This window comes from Schistocerca gregaria, chromosome 5 (genome assembly GCF_023897955.1).
Source record: "Schistocerca gregaria isolate iqSchGreg1 chromosome 5, iqSchGreg1.2, whole genome shotgun sequence".
Taxonomy (NCBI): domain Eukaryota; kingdom Metazoa; phylum Arthropoda; class Insecta; order Orthoptera; family Acrididae; genus Schistocerca; species Schistocerca gregaria.
In genome coordinates, this window is record NC_064924.1 from 36,561,341 (window position 1) to 36,576,574 (window position 15,234).

General features: G+C 38.4%; 1 protein-coding gene across 1 annotated transcript in view; it reads right to left on the minus strand.

Annotated features, from left to right (window-relative positions):
• Nucleotides 1-15,234, minus strand: part of LOC126272406 (zinc finger protein 761-like) — a 348,537-nt gene that overhangs the window by 65,856 nt on the left and 267,447 nt on the right. The window contains exon 12 of the mRNA XM_049975234.1: nucleotides 13,907-14,109. Within this exon, the coding sequence (XP_049831191.1) occupies nucleotides 13,907-14,109 (203 nt within the window). The remainder of the gene's footprint in view (nucleotides 1-13,906; nucleotides 14,110-15,234) is intronic.

Here is a 15,234-nt window from a genome sequence, read left to right on the forward strand (position 1 = left end):
AAATAGGTATGGTTATCAACATGTTACCAGTTGCCTCTGCTTTTGTAGTCTGCAACGCATAACTCACTTAATTCATGTCAATTTAGGATTTTCTGTGTTTTGTGTAGTCTGCAACTTAGTAACTGCTGTAGTCATAGTTGCTAAAAGCTATACTAAGATGGTTGCTTTTGTGGTGTGTGCAAGCAAGATGAAAAAGAGTGACAGTAGATTGTTTTAATTTGAAGCACGTCTCTTGCCATTTTGGTGATACAACAATTAGTTTCTGGTCAATTTACACTAATTATTAAGTGTGTTGACAAGGGATTTTATTATGAAGTATATTTTCAATTTGTGTTATGACAAACTTACGTAAATTTGAAATCATGGATTCTGCAAATTGTGTTTCTGAAAATAATATTGATGGCAGTAACAACAGTACCACCAATCCAATGATGGCAGGATATGCTCAAAAGGTGGAAGCAGAAGCTAATATGCAGGCACAAGCACATGAAAGTGCTGAGCAAATATCTTCTTCCATCATAGATCCCTTTTGTGTAAGATTCAATAAAATTGCTGAGATGATTAACGCTTGCGATAAAGAACTGGTAAAGACAGTGAATGCATGCAGTGAAGTGCTTGCTTCACTCATAAATACTATATTAAATTCCCACAATGAAGGGCTTGCTTCATGCATAAACACCCGTTCTGACAGGGACAAGCAATTGGCTTTACAAAGCTCTACACAAACCAATACAGAAGCTCTTCTGTAAAGTTTGGAAGGTAGGAGACGAGATGCTGGCAGAAGTAAAGCTGTGTGTACCGGGCATGATTCGTGCTTCGGTAGCTCAGATGGTAGAGCATTTGACCACGAAAGGCAAGGTCACGAGTTCGAGTTTCGGTCGGGCATACAGTTTTAATCTGCCAGGAAGAGAACTGTAGATAAAAGATTGCACAGTACTGTTATATTCCAAATTAGCACTGGTGTGTGCATCATTTAGTATGCAAATGCACAGTGTGCCAGAAAAGTAAACCATCTAACATTTCTAGGAAAGTAGCTCTGCATCCTATACTGACTCACAAACGATTCGGAAAACTGGATGCAATATTATCTGATAATGCACCAAATTTCAATGGCAGAAAAGGGAAAGGTTTTTTGCTAGAAAATGGCATCAAGCTGACTTTGATAAGTAATTTTCATCTCAAATCAAATCCTACTGAATGGACTTCACTACTGAATGAGAATTCAGGTGCTTCAAACAATGGAAAATCCAGGATATAATGTAACTGCTTCATTAGAAGCATCCGCACATACACAGACACAATGGCTTGTGTCTGTGTATGTGCGGATGGATATGTGTGTGTGTGTGTGCGCGAGTGTACACCTGTCCTTTTTTCCCTTAAGGTAAGTCTTTCCGCTCCCGGGATTTGAATGACTCCTTACCCTCTCCCTTAAAACCCACATCCTTTCGTCTTTCCCTCTCCTTCCCTCTTTCCTGAAGAAGCAACCGTCGTTTGCGAAAGCTAGAAATTCTGTGTGTGTGTTTTATTTATTGTGCCTGTCTACCGGCACTTTCCCACTTGGTAAGTCTTGGAATCTTTATTTTTAATGTATTTTTCCCATGTGGAAGTTTCTTTAATATGTCCACTTATGCCTGTGTATGTATGGATGGATATGTGTGTGTGTGTGTGTGTGTGTGTGTGTGTGTGTGTGTGTGTGCGTGTGTGTGTGTGCGCGCGCGCGCGAGTATATACCTATCCTTTTTTCCCCCTAAGGTAAGTCTTTCCGCTCCCGGGATTGGAATGACTCCTTACCCTCTCCCTTAAAACCCACATCCTTTCATCTTTCCTTTTCCTTCCCTCTTTCCTGACGAAGCAGCCGCCGGTTGCAAAAGCTCGAAATTCTGTGTGTGTGTTTTATTCATTGTGCCTATCTAGTGGCGCTTTCCCACTTGGTAAGTCTTGGAATCTTTGTTTTGGTGCATAAAACTACAGACATTTGTTTCACATTAGAAGCAGGGATGATTTTTTTTTTTTTTGTTGTTCTAATACTTGCTTAAGTACTTACTTTAGTTTTAAGTACTTGCTGAATAGGAAGTTTTTCTATATGTTTTCATGAAGTATTTATGTTGTCAAACGTGATTCTATGTAATGAGAAAGTGTCACTGCAGCACCATAACAATGAAATATGAAAATGAGGACTGAGTATTTGGTCATTTTTGTCAAGTTTAATTTCTATGGCAAAAATAAGTGATCCAGTTACATATTGAGTATTGCCACACAAAGAACAATTAGTTAAAGCAGGTAGTGGACTGTGCAGTCTCTGGTAACACTTGAGCTATATACAGTGAGCTAAATTGAGCTGATCATCTACTAACAGGAAGATGTACAGGCCATGCAAAAACTATACTTAGATTGTAAATATTGGTATGTAAGTAGCATGAAAGACAACATTTCTAGCTGATAAGTCAAGCAGAAGCCAGAACAAGGTGGTATTATGACAGATATTTTATTTTGTATGTAAATATTTATGTGGACGCTAATCTCTTACTTATCTATGTCATGTGAGTTAAATAAATTCGATTTTGAATTAGAGAATTTATATGCAAAGGTGTACTGGCACAATTTAATCAGTATGATCCATTATATGTTAAGTGATGTGAGGCCATGAGTTATGCGAGTTTACATGGAGCAGGAGTTTGGATTTTTGGCATGTGTGATTTTGGAGGCATATCTTAATTTTGTGATCATGGTCTGTGTTGTTCGGATTTTGTTTATGCTTTGCTCTTTGCTAATTCTAAAAGTCGGCGTTTCAAAACATCCCAAAGGTGTTCTATAGGATTCAGGTCAGGATTCTGTGCAGGCCAGTCCATTACAGTGTTGCTGTTGTTGTCGTTGTTGTTGTGTAACCACTCCGCCACAGGCCGTGCATTATGAACAAGTGCTCAATCGTGTTGAAAGATGGAATCGCTATCCCCGAATTGTTCTTCAACAGTGGGCAGTAAGAAGGTGCTTAAAACATCTTTGTAGGCCTGTGCTGTGATATTGCAACACAAAACAAGAAACTGTTGGCACTACTTACACTGGCAGATAACGTTCACCGGGCATTTGCCTGCCTTTAGATCACCACATTGTGCACCATGGTTCGTCACTCCACACAACATTTTTCCACTGTTCAATAACCCAATGTTTACGCTCCTTACACCAAGTGAGACATTACGGGCGTGATGTGTGGCTTATGAGCAGACGCTCTGCCATGAAATCCAAGTTTTCTCACCTCCCGCCTAACTGTCATAGTACTTGCAGTGGATCCTGATGCAATTTGGAATTCCTGTGTGATGGTCTGGATAGATGCCTGCCTATGACACATTACGACCCTCTTAACTGTATTTGTCAGTCAACAGACGAGGTTGACCCATATGCTTTTGAGCTGTACATGTCCCTTCATGCGTCCACTTCACTATCACATCAGAAACAGTGGAACTAGAAATTTTTAGGAGTGTGGAAATCTCATGAACAGACATATGACACAAGTGATGCCCAATGACCTGAACACATTCGAAGTCCATGAGTCCCATGGCGTGCCCCATTCTGCTCTCTCAAGATATCTAATGACTACTGAGGTTGCTGATATGGAGTACCTGGCAGTAGGTGGCAGCACAATGCACATAATATGAAAAATTTATGTTTTTGGGGCTGTCCGGATACTTTTGATCACATAGTGTATCTGCACACAAAAGTAACTTTATGAACTTAATGTTGTTGTGATCTTCAATTCAGAGATTGGTTTGATGCAGCTCTCCACCCTACTCTATTCTGGGCAAGCTTCTTCATCTCCAAGTACCTACTGCAACCTACATCCTTCTGAATCTGCTTAGTGTATTCATCTCTTCGTCTCTCTCTATGATTTTTACCCTCCACGCTTTCCTCCAATACTAAATTGGTGATCCCTTGATGCCTCAGACCATGTCCTACCAACCCACCCCTTCTTGTAGTCAATTTGTGGCACAAATTCCTCTTCTCCCCAATTCTATTCAGTACCTCCTCATTAGTTACGCGATCTACCCAACTAATGAGCATTCTGCTGTAGCACCACATTTTGAATGCTTCTATTCTCTTCTTGTCTATCCTCTCTACTTCATCTGTCATCAGTTATTTTACTTCCCAAATAGAAAAAGTGAATTTATGAAAGGTATTATAGCAGTGGCGAGGTCATGGACAAGTAGAAAACCACCTCATCAATAAAAAAATCAATGGGTTAGTGTCATTAATGAAGCAGTTGCAATTAAATTTGCAAGTAACCTTATAAATAGAGATGGCAGTTTTTGTTTAAATTTTGCTTGGACTCCTTCTCTCTCACTTGTCAAAAACAGAGAGACAGAGTTTACATTACCTTACCTGTTGATTATTAATTTCACTACAATAACGTATAATGTCACTCATCTGGGGTTTGCGATTGTGCTTGTGTTTAGAGAGAGAGAGAGAGAGAGAGAGAGAGAGAGAGAGAGAGAGAGAGAGAGAGAGTGATCTTTATGGAGTTATGTGAAAGCCGAGGTTTTAAACTTGCTTGCACAGTGCTTACTTGTTGCAGTTTTGCTCTGAAAATGACAAGGTGTGCTGCTGTTCAAATATTGGCAGCTGTCGACGATGCCACCTAGGTGCATTCCTGCAAGTTATTTGAATATTTCAAGTGAATTTGTGCAAATCTTTTTTCAGTCAACCCCATGATGCAACACCCTTATTGCCTGAATAAAAAGCTTAGTTCAGCATTCAAGTGCAAAAACAAGAATTTGCAACTGGTGTCAAACCATAAAAAAATATTCACTGCAACTAACTGAATTATGAGTGCCCTCAGCATCACAAAATGGTGAATATTTGTCAGTCAATCATCCAGCAACCTTTTCATTGTCAATGTCATTTCAGCACTATCATCATTCCCTTCACATTCTATGTTGTTGGTCATTTTGAACACAAGATTTCCTATGGTTGATAAATAACAACAATTTTAATTGTCATTTCGCCTTTCATCCCTATGTCTATGCACAACACACTGCACACTGCTCCCAATTCTGCTTTCAAGTAGAAGTCTTCAATAAATGACTTCTTTCCCTTATGTGCAACAGCTTTTGATTGAAAAGAAAAGCCAGAAAATTTCCCCTGGTATTTCTGCCTTTTTCTGTCATCTGCAACTGTCTCAAAAATTAAATTACTTACAGATTTATTGGCTTTAACTAGAACAGATATTCTACTGGACTTATTTTTTTCAATTTTCCCAAATATCATAATTTCCAGATATCTTATTAACTTGCTTATGTAGGCAATACACTTAATTTATAACAAACTTCAAAATTCAGTCGTTTATAATGTCTCAAAATCAATATCTAGGTAAGCTACTGTTGTACGTTCCAACTCGACATTACAGTTTGAAACTGGTTTTGTCTAAAAACTTGTCATTTTGTCAATTTTTACTGTTAATCTATGTTAATAAATGACTATGTTGGAACCCGGGACCAGTTATTGTGTTCTACCAGTTTCCATGGGCAACAAAAATTTGATTTTCAGTATTTCACATAATTATTGATCAGATTTAAAATTTTATCACAATCCACTCATTAAAAGTTACAGGGTGACTCAAAAGAATGGGAAATTTTGGAATGTGTTGTGGCAATGCTGCAATGCAGAATGCTATGCTGCTCGCACTGTCTTGCCATTTAGTAAACAGTAAACATGAAGAAATGGAATGGTGTGCAGCATGCCTTTGCAGTAAATGCCTTTTACAAGAATGGAAGTGTGAAAGGCATGCATCAAGATGTGTGGTGTCACTTCAACATTTGATGGCATGGTTGCGCTCCATCAGCATATGTAATCAACACCTGGGTCTGCAATTTTGAAGCAATGATTTCTGCACTGAAGAAACAATCTGCAGCAAAACCCGAAACCACTCATACAGGAGACAATATCGAGGCTGTGTGAACTGCTTTTGTAAGAAGCCCCAATGCTCTGTTTGACGTCACACAGTCTCTACAGCAGCAACGGTTAAATGTTCAACCAATTCTGAATGTTGATATAAAGTTCCATCCATACAAGCTTCAAATAGTCCAGAAACTTCAACCTAATACTCTGCTGATGCATAGACAATATGCTGAACGCACATTGGCCAAAGTGCATAATGACAACAATTCATTAACAACCTGTGTAAGTCGAATGAAGCTCACTTCCACAAGTTTCACAGACTTTGTTGTTTGAATTCGTCACTCAAAAGTTAGGCTACCACAAATTTTGTGTGATCAAGAAATATGGTGAGTAACTTTATTAGAAACAAAGTAATAAGCTTACATGAATTTTGAATTAATCTCCTTCAATGTACTGTCCTTGGGCAGCAATGCACCTATCCCAATGTTGAATCCATGACTGGAAGCATTTCTGGATTTCTGGAAGGCTTATTTTGGAAGGGCATCAATCATTCTGTGCCAAATTCATATTCTTGAAGAAAAAACCTTATTTCACAACATCCTTGTTGCTTTTTGAACATTTTTGAATACATTCTAAGTTGATTTCTGAATGAATCATCAGTTAATTTTTAATGTGTGCATAGTGTACTTGTTGTCTCTGCCAAGGGAATCCCAGTCGTATCTAAAAATAAACTTTCATCCAGACAAAAGGGGACGGAGCTCTACGAGCTGAATGGAATAAAGCCAAACAGGTGAATGCCAATCGCTGTTTGTGTATGTGGTTGATTGGGTTTGAGAATGATCACCTTTGTTATAATTACTAACGGAATCTATAGATTCCGACCACCAAAGTGGAAATAAATGACTCACAGGAATAACAGGTAAGAAAGATTACCTATTTTCATCTCAATATAGACAACAAAATAAAATTTTGACAGAAAATTTTTGACTGAATCACTACACTAGTAAATTCTGGGAGTAGCGCAGAAAACGCGTTGTACAAACTCATAATAACCCCTAACCCAAGAATAAACACGGGATAACTAAACCAGTGATTATGACAGAGTTCATGAATTTAGCCGGAGAATAAGTTTTGATACTGGCATGAATAGTTACAAAATAACTGATGACAAGATTGTTTGTTAGAAAAAGGAAGGAGAAAAAACGGGGACATTATGAAAGAATATGTCAATTCCAAATTTATATAAAAATTTCGTGCTACTACTTTTCGATCTCATGCTTGAGAAACTGGAGCATATGAATGAAACATGAAACTATTTCCTAACATAAAGCTTTTTGCTTGTAGTAGGCCTAACAGACATCCAATATTGGCACTTCGTGAATTATATTCTGTCATGTTATAAAAATGGGCATTTGTGCCAAAACAGTTTTGTTTATTTGGTGTGCGTTACAATTGCTGCAATATTAGAAAGGCCTGTTTCGTTTTATCTAGCAGGCAGTGACAAACTTGACGTAATCACATCAAGGAACCACACCAGTATTGGGTACTATTTGTATTAACAGCCTTTCCAGTATCAGAAAACGACATTTCAATTTTTCATGTAGCAAAACTTTTGATGAACTTTGATAGGATAATAGATTCTTTTGCAGAAAGGAACACACACCACGTAAAGCTGTAGCAAGGTTAGAGAAAAAAGAAAGATAGGACCTAAGGATTGATGAAATGTATACTGTCTTGCTTGTTTCTTGTCTTCACTGGTTTTATGTATCCTATATTTAATTTTATGTCTCACAAAATAGCAATTTATTAACTAACAGGCAATAAAGAGTGCAAATTTTCTGAATAGTTCTTGTTCTCCCCGTTACAAATAGTCCCATCCAGTATCAATTGCGAGGTGAGCAGTAGAAGCACCACAGGACATTTAATTTCCACTGTCCTGAATATAGTTTGATAGCATCAGTTACAAAATATAGGCATTTGAATTCCACAGAGGGAAATACAGAGTCGAGTGATAGAAGAATGCTGTGTGAAGGGGCATTGCACAGCACTTTGGTGCACTTAAGACCAAATAACATGTCTTACATTTCCTCGAACATATATGTTTTACATATCAGACTTCTCAGAAAGATGTGCCCTACATCTGCAATGCTCGAGGGAGGGCTATCTAGTACTGACGCAGTTCTGAAATACTGTAGATCCAGGGCTGGTGCACAGAGTAGTCTGAGTTGTTCTGGGGAGGTGGGTAGTCTCCATGTGAACTGTGTTTACATTTAGTTTAGTGATTTTGCTGTTTCCTCTTCATTTAATGCTCTCACGTCAAATGAATACAAAATGGATTTCTGTGCTCAGGAGCTGTCAAGTGAATTAAAATACATTCACGTAATTACAGAAGGCTAAAATATGTTATTAGTTACAGATTTTATTTTATTTCCACCTTTCTGACAGTCAAGCATTAATCACCTTGCAAAACAATGAAGTTATTTTTGCCGGCTTCATAAATAAATTTGGCTTTTATTAATCTTTTCTGCTGAAGCAGTCAAATTATCTGAAGCAAAGTATTTAATTCCACACTGTTGGCTACTTTCAACTATTCTCTGTATTTCAAGTGCATATTTTCATCTTTTAGCACCTGTGGTATTATGCCATAATAAAGAGTCAAACATGAAATAATACAGTACTAGTAGCCCAAGAAAATTTACATCCCGTAAACCACACTGAAAAGCATAATATCAGGTTGAGACTTATTTCATTTGGAATCCAGACATACGAATATGCACTTTACACCTAATTATGCATTCTAGTATGGTTTATCAAATTCCAGTGCTCTTCGAATATCCTCAGTTGTCTTGTTTCTTTTATGACGAAATGTAAGATCTTTTAATGTTTTAAATGTATGAACATACAGGCTTCCTGTGACATCGTAGCTGTGGAAGCGCAGTGACGCCTGTTATCTGGCGCTCTCTGGCGACTGTTGAGACAACCTATTTCTAACAGACTGCAGGAAAATATTGTGAATGGTGGTTTGAAAAGCATTACTTTCAAAGTAAATTTCCTTTTCGCAAGATGAACTATGTGCGAGAATGTACAATGAATTTTTTAAATCACAGCGCTTTTGACTCTCATTTAAAAATCAACCCTTTACAGACGAGCAATTTAGAAGAATTTCGAGCCCAGAAGATCAGATATTTATGTTGTCATTAACATTTTTACTGGCACATTTGCGTGATGTGTTGAAGTGTAACAAGTGCAAAAAAGTTCAACATTATATGTGAAAGCTTAGCTTTTGTTGCAGATTATTAATTTTCGAGACCAATATCATAAGTGAAAGGCTTAGCTTTTCTTATAGCAACACTATGAATATTAATTTAATCCATTAACTTTTCCTATTTGTGTGTTCGTACTACTTAACAGTGATGTTGCCATTGGCTCACTACATCACCTGCTATGCTCCAAATATCCGCTGTCATCGGCTGGCGAGATCATGTGACACGAGCTATAGCTGGCTTACAAAAGTGCAGCGTATCTCAATTTCAGTGTTTCAGAAAGTAACATGCAGTATCTGATTAAATTCGAATTTATATTTTAGTAATATGAAAATATCAGCGTACATGTTGGTGCATGCCAAAGATCTTTCCAATATGTGTTTTCTCCACTGAGTTTTCTTTTCTAAAGTGTCAGGAAAAGGATCAACAAGTTTTACAGTTGTGAGGAACATGGAAAAAGTGTATTTTCACCTGGGAGAAAGTGAATTTTTAACTGGGGAAATCCGTGATTTTTTTTTCCTTGTCCACATATTCACCCTGATGAAAGACTTTGTAAATACACCTTCCTATTAAAACTGATGACAAGTTACAACGTGTTAACGTTATGTTGCCTGTCTCAATAGATCAGGATATCAGCCAATTTGCTTTGAATGGTTTTAGCATCAGCAATTGCTCCTAAAAATACTCATTCGCCACGTTTTTTGATAGCGCCTCATAAAAGACAGGAAGAACAGTGGGTAAACAGGGACTGGGGGAAAGGAATGAAAAAGGAAGCCAGCAGGTAAAATTCTGTAAAGAGCATTAATCTAATCATTGTTAATACTTGATTTAAGAATCATGAAAGGAAATTATGCAAGTTGTAATGTAATGAAGCCAATGGTATAGTAGGAATTCTACAATGTCAGTACGTATATTATAACTTATCAAAGAATGAATATAGATGCTTCAGTGTTGTCAACCACAAATAGAATGTGAATGAGATTTGACTACACTCGATAGTTGAACTTGGAACATTTGTGCTTAACAATTGCAAAAATCTGAGGCAAGTTTGAAGTAGGTGGAACGGTAAATGATGTGAAGAAGGGCTGTAGTGCAACAGACAATGGAAAGTGTTGATATGGCAATTCACGTGCACATAATTACAAAAAAGATGTATAAAGCAATGCTTTCAAGAGAATATGCTTAGCAAAATTAATGCTCACTGAATTTTGTGGAAAAGCATGTTAATCTCATTGGAGTATTAGTCTGGTATGCTCAGTCATCTGAAGGGTCAATCGGGCCATACTTCATTGAACAGACTGTAACAGGTGACTCTCACCTACAAATACTATGCAGTGAACTTGATGTGAGTGAATTTCTCAGTTGTACATTCCCTTCAAGATTGATGGATGAAGAGGAAGTGCTGTGGAATAAACACATTGATCACCAGATTTAACACCTTTAGACTTCTATCTTTGGGACTCTGTCAAGAACATGGCACAAGCTGTAAAACCGCAAAACTGGACGGCCTATGAAATCAAACTGAGCAAGCTTGCATGCTGTTTCATCAGAAACAACACAATTGGCATACCACTCTGTCAGGGTGCATACGTGGACAAAGAAAAAAAAATTCCCGGATCTCCTGGTTAAAAATACACTTTCTCCCTGGTGGAAACATAGTTTTTCCCTGTTAATTGACAGTATATTTTTTCTTGGCACCGTATAACTTATCAATCCTTTGAATGGTTATGGTTTTATACATAGGCGTAGAATTACCGGCGCTTTAGAAAACGAAACTTAGGAGAAAAAATACCTTTTGCAAAGATGTTTGATGTGCAGTAACATGTATGCTGCATATTTTCGTATTATGAAAATATAAATTCGAATTCCACCAAACACCACATGTTACTTTCCGAAGCATTGAAATCGAGATTGCGATTCAATTTGGTAAGCCAGTCACAGCTCATGTTATGTGATCTCACCAGACGATGACAGCGGATATTCAGAGCTTCAGACACGTGGTGTAGTCATCCAACAGCAACATCACTGTTAAGTAGCGTGAACACACAAACATGAAAAATTTAATGGTTTAAATTAATATATATAATGTTGCTACAAGCAAAACAAAGCTTTCACATATAATATTGGTCTCTAAGGCCAATAAGCTGCAAAAGAATCTATAATTTCACATATAATGTTGGTCTTTTATGTATGTATTACATTTTAAGATATATCACACAAATTTGCCAGTAAATTTTTTAATAAAGACATAAATGTGTGATTTTCTGGGCTCTAAATTCTTCTAAATGGCTCGTCATCAAAGAGCTGATTTTTAAATGAGTCGCAGATTTCCAGTGAAGTAGGCCTCGGCATGATACTAAGCTTTTCAATGTGGTTTTCGGGATGTAAACTTCCTTGGGTACCAGTACTTTGTTATCTCATGTTTGTGTCAAAAATATGTTCATTTTGTAGTGCACATCTGAAGAGTATGATAAATAAAACATGTGTCCGAGGAATTGTAAGACATGTTATTTGATCATAAGTGTGCCAAAGTGCAGTGCCACACCTCTTCACACAGCATTCTTCTATTGCACGTCACCGTATTTCGGTCTGTGGAATTGAAACGTGTATATTTTGTACTGGATGCCATCAAACTATATTCAGGGCAATGGAAATTAGAATGTCCTATGGTGCCTCTCCTGCTTCAGTGGGCCACTTTGACCTTTACAGAAAATTTGCACTCTTTATTCCCTATTAGCTAACAACTTGCTACTTTGTGTGACATAAAATTAAGTATAGGATATATAAAACCAGTAAAGACAAGAAACAAGCAAGACAGTAAACAATTCTTCAATCCTTAGCTCCTAGAATTTTTTTTCTCTCTAATCTTGCTAAGTTTTACATGACGTGCTTTCCTTTCTGCGAAAGAATCTGTTACCTCATCAAAGTTCGTCAAATGTTTTGTTACATGAAAATACAAAATGTCATTGTCTAATACTGAAAAAGCAGTTAATACAAATAGGCCCAAGACTGGTGTGGTTTCTCGACCTGATTACCTATATTTTGTCACTGTCTGCCAGATAAAACAAAATAGGCCTTTCTAATACTGCACCAATTGTAATACACGCCAAATAAAGGAGACTGTTTTGGCACAAATGGTCATTTTTATAACACGGCAGAACATAATTCACGAAGTACCTACATCATATGCCTATTAGGCCCACTACAAGAAAAAAGCTTTAAGTTAGGAAATAGTTGTACACTTCATTCATACACTCCTGTTTCTCAGGCATGAGATCGAAAAAAAATAGTGGGATATTTTTATATAAATTTGGAATTGTCATATTCTTCATAATTCAAGTGATGTCACAGTTTCTTCTCCTTCTTCGTTCTAACAAACAGTGGTTAAGCCATGTCTCCGCTATATCCTTTCTTTCAGGAGTGCTAGTTCTGCAAGGTCCGCAGAAGAGCTTCTGTAAAGTTTGGAAGGTAGGAGACGAGATACTGGCAGAAGTAAAGCTGTGAGTACCGGGCTCATATGGTAGAGCACTTGCCCGCGAAAGGCAAAGGTCCCGAGTTCGAGTCTCGGTCGGGCACACAGTTTTAATCTGTCAGGGAGTTTCAAACAGTGTTGTCATCACGTAATTCTGTATCTATTCCTGCCAATGGGCTATACTCTGTTCAGCTCGTATAGGCCCTTTTGTCTGCAGGAAAGTTTATTTCTAGATGTGACAAGGATTCCACTGGCAGAAACATCATGTACACTATGCACGCATTCACAAATCAACTTATGATTAATTGAGAAATCAACTTACAATGTGTTCAACATTGTTCAAAAACCGACAGGGACACATTTCAAAGTCATACAAATAATCAATAGACCAAAGTGCACTCGATGCTAGGCACTTTTTGAAACAAGTTTTTTTCCTAAAGAATATGAATTTGCCCCCTCCACTCCTAGATCCAGCTCCCCCCCCCCCCCCCCCTCCCCCCCCTTCGACTGCTTACACAGCCAACAGCCATGTTTCTGTAGCCAGAACCGGAAGAAGATACCACTCAACTGTGCATGTGCATGATCCCACTCGTAACTGCTAAAACAAATTTAATGTGACGTCATGTTCATCGGAGGCAATTTGTCGTTACAAAGCATTGCATAGTCTGCCTAAAGCCTTTGACGCATTTTGCTGTTGGCAGATGCTTGTATGAGCACTGTGTTTTGTTGCTGTACAGGGCGCATTTCCTTTGCAATTTAAGTTTTATTTCAGTTTTTTCTCTTGTTCATATTTTATTGCTGCAGTAGCAGGATACAGTAATATCCTTTGTTAGAGAATTGATTCTCACCAGTCTAAATTACAAAAATTTCACTATGAACAAAAACAATGAAAAATTCCTGGAATTCAATAAAATTCCCAAGTTTTTCCTGGTTTTCTCCGGGATAAAAAAAATTCTGTGTTTTTCCCGGATCTCCCGGTTGTCCCAGGCTGTAGACACCCTGTCTGTTCTCAGTTACTGCTGACGACTTATTGCACTGGAAGGTGGCCATTCTGAACATATACTACCTCAGCACATATGATGTCAAAAACTTTCCATTTTTATCTGCTTTATGTTAAAGCATTATTTTGGGGTACACTGTAAATAAACAACCTTTGGACCTATGCCTAGCATTATAGCTCTCTCATTCGACTAATTAAAAAAACTCTGAAATAAACATTGTTCCCTCTTCAAAAATTCATGTGACAACACTTAAATATCTATAAAGCATTCACCTGTTTTACCTTGTTAGAGATTTGTTGCTACTTTTTGCATGAGTTCCATGGGAATACTGGTGTAGTCCTAATGACTCCAAGTTGTCAAACTTCTTATTACATACATGGCAGCGATACTGTAGTCCAGTAACATGTGCATTGTTCGTATGTGTCAAAAAAGATTCAAGGTCCGAAAATGTCTGAAGACAATCTTTCTGGATGCACTTGTAAACCTGAAAAAATAAGAACAACGAGTCAATGGTAGATCACAACACAATTGAAAGCTCAAGGTTTCCAGTACATATAGACTGTAGCACAGTGTGAAAGCATTTATATTCTCTATTTTTCTCATCAAAATGGATTTTCTGCAACCTTTTGCTGAAAGGGGAACACCAATTATAATATAATGTAACAATATGGATGTATGAACACACACATAAATGTGCACTCACACAAGTGCACACATGCCCCCCCCCCCCCCCCCCCCCCCCCCCCCCCCCCCCCCCCCCCCACACACACACAGGACCCTGTTTTGACCATTCGGCAGAAATGCGCGCATTGTGGTGCACTCCCAAACTACATACAAGTACTACAGATCCACATCCATTCAGATCTATAAGCCCAACATCCTATCATCGCTATTCCGTACTCCCCTCCCCCCAGCAGACACAAATTAACAACTATAGAAGCTCAAATAACTTCATCCAATATAGAACTCACATAGACGCCATTATTCGCGCGTTGACGCAAAGCTGCATTCGGGGCCCAGCGCAGAGAGAGAGAGAGAGAGAGAGAGAGAGAGAGAGAGAGAGAGAGAGAGAGAGAGAGGGGGGGGGGGGGAGACAGGGAGAGACAGGGGGAGAGAGGGGGAGAGAAGGGGGAGAGAAGGGGAGAGAGGGGGAGAGAGGGGGAGAGAGGGGGAGAGAGGGGGGAGGGGGAGAGGGGGGAGAGGGGGAGAGGGGGGAGGGAGGGGGAGGGAGAGGCAGAGGGAGGGAGAGAGAGAGAGAGAGAGAGGAGGGGGGAAGCGGTCTCAGTGCTCCTTGCAGTGTGATAATAGGAACTTTCAGCATGATCCTAATAACATAAATATAAATATTATCTTACACTTCTCCTGCTGTCTTCTCTTTAATACTCTGTTTGTTGTTGCTATGTTTCACATTCATATCCCCTCTCCTCTCGCATTTTCCTTTGTAATGTTTCTCCTGTTGCCATCCTGTGAGAATATGCATCCTAAGTACTTGAAACCGTCCACCTGTTCTAACTTTGTTCCTTCTATTTGGCACTCAATCCGTTTATATTTCTTTCCCACTGACATTACTTTCGTTTTGGAGATGCTAATCTTCATACCATACTCCTTA